Source organism: Salvia hispanica, chromosome 3 (genome assembly GCF_029641045.1).
Source record: "Salvia hispanica isolate PSC_SH4W2 chromosome 3, Shi_PSC_v1, whole genome shotgun sequence".
NCBI classification, from domain to species: domain Eukaryota; kingdom Viridiplantae; phylum Streptophyta; class Magnoliopsida; order Lamiales; family Lamiaceae; genus Salvia; species Salvia hispanica.
Genome location: NC_142694.1, coordinates 31,928,757 through 31,939,824, shown reverse-complemented (window position 1 = coordinate 31,939,824; position 11,068 = coordinate 31,928,757). Strand labels below are relative to the sequence as shown.

Below are 11,068 nucleotides of genomic sequence, written 5' to 3'. Positions count from 1 at the left end.
TGTGGAAAGTAGTAAGGGAAAATCGCGTGCAATATTTTACTTCATCGGTCCTTCAAAAATACTCTCATCTGTGGACGACAAGAGTTTTAATGAGAAATCAGAAGCCTTAATCCGAGTAGCAATATGAATCGGATTGTGCCTAAAGAAGCACGCGCAGAAGCCAACCAACGCGTGGCTTGGGTGTTCCATACTTCTATACTTCAATATTTAGTAAGTGATATTATGATGAGACTTACCATGCGATATTTCACTTCAAGCAATGGTAAATCCAGAAAACAAAACACGTGCGGCGTCAGAGGCAAAATGTTGACATGAATGGACGTCGAACACGAAGCGCAAGTGGACCCAACCACGAAGAGTTGGCGGTAGCACCAAAGTCCGAATTTATTTAATATTTTCAATTTTTACGTATCGATAAAACTCGTGCAGAGAAATTATTTGCATGCGCGCGCATTCTACATTATTACAAAGTACTACTAAATGGGCCCATAGCATATCAACCGACAATGCGGATCTATTACTAGTATGAGCATTGTTCTAGCTTATCCAAAAAAATTTCCCCTCACAAATCATACTACCATTGCTCTACCTTTGTCTTCTAACACCGTCAAATTGAACACCTTCAGTTTCACGAGTTTTATTTTCTGAATATACCAACACCTTTGTCTTCCGACACCTTCAAATTAAATACGTTTCACGAGTTTTATTTTCTGAATATACTAATACCTTTGTCTCCGACACCTCCAAATACCTTTAGTTTCACAATTTCTATTTTCTGAATTTACAACTGAGTTGGTCTATAATCTATATTAATATATGTAACTATAAAAATTTAATGATTGCATCGTCACATCTTGACCACTTGGTTTACTTGACAAGGACTTAATTAAGGTTTAGGATGTGGTCAAACTTAACAACCAGAATATTATATGTTTAATTAGATCATTTTGAAAAGTTTGTTTTCGGATTTTTCCTTTTAAGTGAGGATTCTCCATGCAATTATATTTGTTTTTCGGCAATGATGTACTACTACAATAACTAGGGCTGGGGAAAAATACCGAAATACCGAAATACCGGCCTTATCATATCGAAAAAATACCGAAAATACCGAATTTTCGGTATACCGTGACTTTCGGTACGGTATGATACCTTACCGAAAGATTCCGGTAAGGTAACGGTATGAATTTTCAAATACCGCGGTATACCGCTGCATACCGAAATTCGGTATATACCGTAAATTAAGGTATATACCGTAAACTAAGGTATATACCACAAAAATATAAACACAATTATATATAAAATATATTTTATATATTTTTAAATTATAAAATCTATCATAAAATATAAATATAATTATGAATACATTATATTTAATTTATTTTTAAAATTATAAAATATAAATAATATTCTAGAAACTTTAATTTTTTATTTTAATTGATGTTGAAAGTCAGGTATACTGTAAAAGTAAGGTATACCGAACTTCGGTACGGTATATCGAAAATGAGATACGGTATTGGTATGGAAATTCGTCATACCGAAAATAAGGTATATCGAAGTTCGGTATACCGAAAACTTTGGTAAGGTAAAGGTATGACTTTTTCGCTTACCGTATTTACGATAAGGTATACGGTATGGTGGTTTCGGTAAGGTATACCGTACCTACCCACCCCTAACAATAACTAACTAAATAAAATAACTAAATTGTTTATTTATTTATGTAATTTCAGTATTCTTTATGAGCCAACCACTCCTTGGAACAAAACCATTTGATCCTACCTTAATATACTGTCAAGATCAATGAGTTTTGAACATATAAAAACACATTGAGACAAGAACATGTACGTGAAGCCATTTCAAGAAAAAGGAACAAAGTATATTGTTATGTACAGATATAGTATGGTCATTCAAATAGTAATAAATGGGACATGTTAACAGACACATACATTAATTATACTCTCTTCGTCACATTCAAGATATTCACTTTTTCTTTTTAGTTTATCTCATTCAAATGTCCATTTTCTATATTTGGAAATAACTCCTCTCTCCTTATTAAAATATCCAACTACATTTTTTCTCTATACTTTATTCCCCCTAATAACTCTTCCTAAAATCTCGTGCCACTCAAGAATGTGGACATCTTGAGTGGGACGGATGCAGTATATTTTTTGGTTCATTATGTAAACATACACAGATAGTAATTGACTAATTCTCTTGTTGATTTATAGTTAATTCAGAAGGCGGCTCAATAATATAAGGATTGTTGATTTGTAGATACCTCAAAATGCAGGACTACTAATCGACGTACTTAAAACTATTCAATACCCAAAATCGAGGATCGGACTCCTTATGTTTGTTTAAGGATAGACGAGTCTCTATCAGTCCATCAAACTCTAAAATTATACATTTATGCATTGTTTAGTATCCAAAATTTGTAAGAAAAAGATCTTTATAAGCTCAAAACACAACTACAAAATCTACTAATAATATCGTATATTGTTATATGAAGTCAAACAATCCCTAATTATACGGCAGTGAAATGAAAATGATCTAATGAAAGAGGTGAATTGAAAAGGGAGCATGATGTGATTTGACATAGAAAAAGACTTCCCACCATAATAGAAGGAAAGAAAACAGTGAAACAAATCGCACGCATATCGTTACATCCCATATATAATATTGTTACCGACCAAATAAAATACTCTCTCCGTCCCATAAAAAATGTCACACTTGTGGAACAGTACAAGATTTTAGGAGGTTTTGTTTTGTGTGTTAAATAAAGAAAGAAAATATAATATGTGAGAGAGACCATTTTTTCCAAAAATGAAAATGTGACATCTTTTGTGGGACAAACTAAAAAGGAAAGTGGTCCAGAGCCTTTTTTCCTAACGACAAGGAGCTTAGACATCAATGTATGAGGTGCCGAGTTCGAGCCATCTTGACGTCAGTTGTAATTTCTTCCTTTCATAGGAGTTTATTTGTAATTTCCTCCTTCGTAAAGGAGTTAATTTTTAAGGGAAAAAAAAACTAAAAAGAAAAGTGTGACATTTATTATGAGAAAAAAAACAAAAAAAACTAGCTAAACTCTCTGAAAGGATTGTTAGTTAGGTCTATAATATAAACTCCCACCAGTTGCTTTATATAATCGATTTGGGACACATGTCAAGCTAGTGATGGCCGATTAGTTGTTAGAACATTGGCAACAACCTATGTTGTCAAGGGGCGTCGACTGACTCCATAGCTAACTCCATTAATCAAATTTACTAGCATTTACAGCTGTAGCTATTTGCACGCGCAACGGTTCTGTCCCAATCCTTTACAATCAGTGTTCAGCTTTGTTCTTCGTTAGCCAACCATTAAAATATACTAACACGTATCTTATTCGTTCTCTTCCGACTAATAGGTTAGATATTCGAGTCCTCCCGCAATCATAATTCAACGAAGAAGGCAATCAAGTAAAAATTAGTTCAATTATTAACTTATACTATTTGTTTTCACTGTCACATTTCCTCCATCAAGTAATGCTCTTCACCAGAGTGGCATATCCCACGAATCTCTCGAGCACTTGTATTCTACTACTAATCCTCACAGTGAAGAAAACGACTCGTTGTTTCCCCATTCAATCGTGTGATCAATTTCCCACCCATCTAAAAAAACAAAAGTACCAATTTGCTCAAACATTACTATGCCATGTAATGAAATAGTTGCCATCAATAATTAATTAGTCGATGACTCTTCCACTTGGCCCATGATGAGCACATCTAGTTTCTATTATAGGATAGCCACTCATAATATTTATAATATTTAAATAGAAAATGTACGATAGGCCTGTTAAAAAAAACTTATCTTTTAAGTATGTTACATTTGCAGTATTAAATGTCGTGCCAATCCAATAGCCAATCAGACTTCTCATACGGTACCTATATTCGATCCAAATTCATATCCAGTGACATATTTAATTTGTAATTTTATGGATTTAGTGGGCACCGAGAAAGTTAATTTATGCCATGTGAGAATTGAGATATATATATTCTCCAATGTGCAATTAGACTTGCACGAGCAATTACTAACTTCTATAAGCAAAACTGGTGAGATATTTACATGTAAATTCTATCAAATCTAAAATTTCCTCTTATTACTACTGATTCATTAGTTTTATAGGATGAAACATCATCATAATTTGTTTAATTTCCCTACTACGCTTCAATAAATAGGACCACAGACCATCCCTGTGTAATAAACACCATAATTTGTTTAGTTTTCTTTTTCGTATCAAGTACGCTTCAATAATCGGACCATAGACCATCACCCACACCAACCTCTTAATCGAATTGCTTTCTAGACTTACCAAACCATAAATAAAACTCGAGAGATTTGTCACAAACAAAAAAAAAAAAGGTTCAAATGGCCATAGTTGTGAATTATTATGAAGCCATGGATGAGAAGCCCAAAACTAGTTGCTGTTGTAGTAACGTAGAAGAAATGCAAATACGAGTATGAATAGGGGCGCGGCGTAGAGCAAGAGACGGGATGATGAATCGTTGCTCGAAGAAGCATCATATTCATGTTTGGTGAATTTCTTCTGCATCTCAGGAAGAGTGTTTGCATCTATTTTCCCAATCAACAAATCCTTCATCAATCCTCGTGCATAATCGGTGTGCGAAACGTCCTCAAATTCAACCGTTGCATCCATCCCTACATCATGAAATACCAAAAATAAAAAAATGAATTAGCAATATGTTTAATTAAAGTTATGGCACGTCCCAATTCTCAAAATTTAACTAATCAAATAGCAATACAATGGTCTTGTTTTAATTTGTTCGTGGATAACACATGTTTTAACGTAAAATTAATAAAGTAGATACACAACCAACTTGTTTTGGGAAAATGTACCCGATGATGCGTTTAACATGACTTCATCGCCCCCGGGATGTTCGTCAAGAAATCGCGACACGTCATACACCTGATATATATATGTATTGCGACTAAAGCCATTAGATTACTAAATAAATGGTCACACTCCACTTGGAACTCATCAATTTTATTAATCAGATCTTAATTTGCAGCTGAAATTGGATCAAAATATTTGCCGTATATTTTTTCAATTGACATGTTTGACTTATGTATATCTAAACGTAAAATTATTTCACAAAAAGATTTTGATATTTCCATGCTTTCTAGTTAATTCTATCAAATATTGTAAGCGAATAAAAAGTTAAAAGATGAATATCGGCCCATTAAATGCCCTTATCGGGCTGGTTAAGGGTCCAAAATGTTAAACTACGGCCCATCTATTTTGGGTCAACCAGAGCGGCCCATGAATGCCTACGGAATTAGTACAATTTAATCACTCCCTACCTAAATTCACTAAACGAGGCGTTATTTTCCGGGCACGAATTTTAAGAATAAAATAAGATAGAATGTCGGAAAAAAGGGAACAATTTTCACTTAACTTAGAGCATCCCTATAAGGATTTACTAAAGTTGGTAAGGAATAGAAAATCAAAAAAAGAATTATGAATCACCTGGCAAGGAATAGAAAGTGTACATGATAAACCATCCAACATTTAAACAACCTATTTAAGGATCGAAACAAAATAAAAATATTAATTCAAATCCTATCCCAAAGTTGGTCAGCACAACTATGTGATTTGACAATCTAGTAAAATCCCAATTTCCGCAAATAGTTGGTCGTCCTATTCAGATATTAACAAATACGCAGTATTTACATGTGAAATGACATTATTTTATTTACGCAAGGGATAATCTTAAACAACTAGTTACATATGGGGGGCCAGCAACATGTGAGGGACTAACATTTATTCGATACTCCCTCCGTCCATCGATAAGTTTCCTATATTGTTATTTTCGTCCGTTCACTAATAAATGTCATATTTATTTTTTTTTACTATTTTTGGTAATGAATTCTACATTCTATTAATATTTTCCATTCACTTTCTACTATATTTCTTAAAACCCGTGCTCAGTTAAAAGTGGTCTTGAATTAGTGGACGGAGGGAGTATTAACATACTCGAAGGTTGTTCGGTTTGCAAGATTATATCTCATGATTAAATATGTATTATATCCGGTTCATGAGATTGAATACCACAACTTAATCTTAGATGGATAATCATGTGATAATTAGTCATAGCCAACTCTCTCCAACTAAAATAATCTAACAATTATATCCTAGATTATATCTCGATACTATTTTATCTAATAAACTGAATACCACCGAGAGTATCTAACTTTAAACAAATGATAATAGTATATAATTTTACCTTTAAAATTGAAAGGTATCTGTATCATAAGATTATTAATCAAAAACATATACACAAACAAACACACACTAACGATGCCACCGATAAGAAGAAGAGAGTAAGATGAGAAAAAGAGAAGTGTTAAAACTATATAATCTGAAGTACTAAAGAAATTTGGCTACTATACTACGATTCCTCCCAATCTTCATGCTCCTATCGCCGCGACTCTAAGTATTATTTACCACACCCCCGAACTCGGAATTCTGAATACGCCACCCCTCATCTGAGGACCGGATCTAATTCGAAAAAATCTAACAATTTTGACCCTAGAAACACAAATTTCATATTCCTCCAACTATATTTGATTTGCCCATATATAGAAAGAGATAGAAGAAAATGACCTTGCCATGGATGACTAACCAACAATCCCCTTTAGTATTGTGCTTGGACACCTCCTCAAAGCTAAACACCTTTTCCTCCATTTCTTCAAACTAAATCAAACCAAACCTTAGAAAAAAAAGGAAGTAAACAATGCAATAAATAATAATCTCAATCACATACAAAATGAGTCAAAATCTTCCACTCTTTTTTTCTATTATTTATGTTGACTAATTTACTAGACTGGTCTATCACGCCGCCTACTGATAAATAAAAGTTGGGTTAATAATTAATATTCGTCGTAATTTCTTATAATATTGGCCAATCGGCGCAGGTTGTCCTTTGAATTCAATTTGCACATCGTTTTTGAACCTACAAATTTGTTATCTGTTTGACTCTCCTTTTGTTTTATTTGTTGATGTGCAAGGAATTTGTTATTTGTTGGAGTTTCTATATATATATATTTTGTTATTGATCAATCTTCAAAATTCCAACTCTCACATTAGTGAAAAATAATAGTAGAAATATAAGAACAATAAATACTACAAAACAAAACATGATGAATAGTGGAGTACTAGTGAATAACATATCGGTGACAATTAATTGAACAAAACTCACATTATCAATAGGAGGAGACTTGATTTATTTATACCATTTGACCAGTCAACACAAGATCAAATATACCCCACTAAATTTGATAAGTCAGAAAATAGTAGTAAAATCTAAATATACATGAAAATGTCAAAATTATAGTAGTAAGTTAGTAATAAAATGAAGTGTTTGGACTTCTTTAATTAGCTCCCTCTACCTTTTTTTTTTGGTTCTGGATTTAATAAGTTTAGGCGTAATATTTAATAATAATATGAATAGGGCCGGGGCTTCGCTATATATAAATTCCATTGCTAATTTTCGATCAATTCCGGCTATGAAGCCCAATACAATATATAAAGAAAAATTAATTGGCAAGGTAATCAACTGTCAACATATTTTCGATGGATACTATACATTTTCCATGTTTCTTTTAATAACAATAATGGTCAGCGCGACATCTGTCAATAGCAATCTTGTCATATTTGTCGTATCTGATCTAAAGGATTTTGATCTATGAAAACTAGATATATATATAGAAACACAGAATAATATCATAGTAGGGCATTTTTAGGTCATAATTAGTACCCGCTCTGTCCCACTAGAAATGAAACGTTTTCCTTTTTGGATTGTCCCATTAAAAATGAACCATTTCTTAACATAGAAATAACTTTATCTCTACTTTTCTCTCTCTCTTACTTTACTCTTTCTTCTTTAACTCACAAAACAACACTACATAAAATCTTGTGCCGAAAAGCAAACGTTTCATATTTATTGGGACGGAGGGAGTATATTTTTAGGTCATGTTTTCTTATAATATGACCTAAAACTGCTTAATTAATGACCTTCCGTGTTTTTGGTTGATTATTGACCATTAGATCATCTAATTATAGGGCCAAGATTTGGGCTGCATTTTTAGATTTAAATGCATTCTCGTTTTGATCATCACCCCTGGTCCAAATTCATATCTAGTGACATTTATAATTTTATGAATTTAGTAGGCTCCAAGCAAGTTAATTTATACCATGTGAGATATATATTCTCCATTGTGCAATTAGATTAGACTCGAGCAATTACCAACTTCTATAGGGAAAACATATTCACGTGTGAATTGTATGAAATTAAAAAAATTTCTTTTTATTGCTACCAATAGTTTCATAGGAGGATACATCACTAGAATTTGTTTCGTTTCCTTTCTTATATCAGGCACGCTTCAACAAAAAAGGATCATATACCATCCCTGTCTAATAAAAACCATAGTTATTTGCTACAAACTGACCAATAACACAATATCATCACCCTCACCAACCTCTTATTTGAATCGAAGCAAATGAATGGCCATTATTGTTGTGAATTATTTATTATGAAGCTTTGAAACTAGACGGTGTAGTCGTTGTTGTTGCTATTGTAATAACGAAAAAGAAATGCTGCCGCGAGTATGAATGGGGGCATGGTGGCATAGAGCAAGCCGAGTCTCGAAGTTGAAGTTGAAATTGAAGTTGAAGTTGAAGTTGAATTGTGGCTTATGAGACCATCAACATTTCTATTTATACTCGGCCTTATTTTAGGACGAGTATATGGCTCTATTTTCCCAACAAAGAATTCCTTCATCAGTTCTTCAGTTTTTTCGCTGTGCCCAACATCCTCAAATTCAAAGGTTGCATCTTCCCCTACATCATGAAATTTATTTCAGTGACTCGATATATGCAATGACAGAGCCAGTCATTTCACGTTGAGGGCCCAATAAGATATTTCACATTAAGAAGGTACCTTTTGAAATCAAAACAAAAATTAAACTTAACTACTCTTATTTTAGCATATATAGTTCTCAATATTAATCTTAAAACAAAGAGAAATAAAAAAAATAGAAAAATGAATTAGCTATAGGATTAAAAAAACAATTACCTTTGTCAACTTCCATTAGTCTTGTTAGTGGATATCACATATTATAACATAAAATTAATAAAGTAGGAGGAATAAAAAAAGATTGAAGTAATATTAATGGACTTATTTTTGTGGGGAAAAGTGAATATCATACCAAAACGAAATGTGTTTTCTTTTTTTTTTGAATGGGTCAAAATGAAAAGAAAAAAAATTGATTATAAACTAATATAGTTTTAATAGTTATAAAATTACCAAAACATGCATAGAAAACCCTAGACCCCATCATGTAACTCAATACACGATGGGATGGGCTAGAATAAAATACTTATAATAAAAATGAAAATTAGATATACTCATCACCTATTTTATTGAAGCGTACCTGATATGTTTAACATGGGTCCCTTGCCTCCAGGATGGTCGTCAAGAAATCCCGTAACGTCGTAGGCCTGGTATACAATGCTACAAAAGCTATTAGCTTACAATACAAATGGTCACCCACTCAACTTGGAATTCGTCAATTTTTTGATTAAACAGATCCTAATTTGCAGCTGTGAATCGATCAAAATATTTCCTGTACATTTTTTCAATGACCATATTTAATTCATGTATTTCTAAAGAAATTATTTCAGAAAAATATCTTAGTAAAGTAAAGTGTTAAAGCCCTTAGTGGGCTGTGCATGGGTACAAAATCTTGAATATATGGCCCACTTATTCTGGGTCGAATGTCCCGGCCCAATGCAATTTTTAATGAATTTATTATTTTTATTATTTAATTTTAGAGCACAACTTGAAATAAAACGAAGAATTTGTTATTGAAAAACAACAACTACTACTACTACTATATTCACTACTACTACTATATTCGACATTGTTATTACAATTTCATCAATTTTCAAGTTGAATTAGAATTTAATCACATTCGAGTTCAATCACCCAACATTATACAACCTATTTTAATTAGGGGAGCTAGAATGTTAGCATGTTATATATATAGATGTAATTTGAATCATCTAAAAAATTAACAGGTGCATATGATATTAGAATAAAAACCTCAACACAACTATAGGATTTGACAATATAGTAAAATCCATCCGTCCATAAAAAATAGACTGATTTTACTATTTTGGATCGTCCACTAAAATTAGATTAGTTTCTAAATATAGAAAATTTTATACATTTATATACTATGGACTTCATAATCCACTAACACTACTTCTCTTTTACTACTTTTTATATTTCTCTTCCTTTATCAATTGTACATTAAAACTCGTGTGATAGACAATTATATCTATTTTTTGGTAGATACATGGAGTATATGAAGGATTCTTAATGTCACGAATCATCTAATATTATAGATTTTGAGTTTAATAATATAAATATAGAAGAAAGAGAGAGAAGAAGATGACCTTGCCATCGATGATAAGCCAACAATCGTCTGGGTTACAGTGCTGTGACGCCTCCTCAAAGGTGAACACCTTTGTCTCCATTTCTGCAAAACTAAACTAAACCAAATTATCCTTACAAAAAATCTATGTAAACATTTCAATAAATAGTACTTCTAGAGTGTCATAAATCTTGCAATCTTTTTTTTTTTATTTATTTTTATTATTATTGTTATTTATGTTGATTAATTTACTATACTAGACTGGTCTCTCACGCCGCCTTCTCATAATAAAAATTCGGTTAATAATTAATATTCGTCGTAATCCTTTTAATTCAACGAGCACATCACCTACAAATTTATTGTGCTGAGAAATTTGTTACTTTTTTGACTTTCTATTTATAATTAATTAATTAATCACTCCAAAACATAATGAATGATACTAGTTATTAACATATCGGAGACAATTAATTGAACAAAACTCAAATTATCAATTTATACCATTTGACCAGTCAACACAAGAAAAAATTACAAAATTTAAATCCCAATTAATTTGATTAGTTAAAGGATATAGTAAAAT

At 32.1% G+C, this 11,068-nt stretch overlaps 2 protein-coding genes across 2 annotated transcripts; both read right to left on the bottom strand.

Annotated features, from left to right (window-relative positions):
* Positions 1-4,319: 4,319 nt before the first annotated feature.
* LOC125212318 (cytochrome B5-like) lies at positions 4,320-6,802 on the bottom strand. The gene is made up of 3 exons (XM_089066907.1): positions 6,659-6,802; positions 4,891-4,960; positions 4,320-4,692 (listed from the first exon to the last, which is right to left on the bottom strand). The coding sequence occupies exons 1-3, from the start codon at positions 6,737-6,739 to the stop codon at positions 4,451-4,453; spliced, it is 393 nt and encodes a 130-aa protein (XP_088923033.1). The 5' UTR covers positions 6,740-6,802; the 3' UTR covers positions 4,320-4,450.
* A 1,532-nt stretch (positions 6,803-8,334) lies between these two features.
* On the bottom strand, positions 8,335-10,660 carry LOC125212317 (uncharacterized). Its single transcript, XM_048112446.2, has 3 exons — positions 10,514-10,660; positions 9,487-9,553; positions 8,335-8,893 (listed from the first exon to the last, which is right to left on the bottom strand). The coding sequence occupies exons 1-3, from the start codon at positions 10,592-10,594 to the stop codon at positions 8,601-8,603; spliced, it is 441 nt and encodes a 146-aa protein (XP_047968403.1). The 5' UTR covers positions 10,595-10,660; the 3' UTR covers positions 8,335-8,600.
* Between the last annotated feature and the right edge of the window lie 408 nt (positions 10,661-11,068).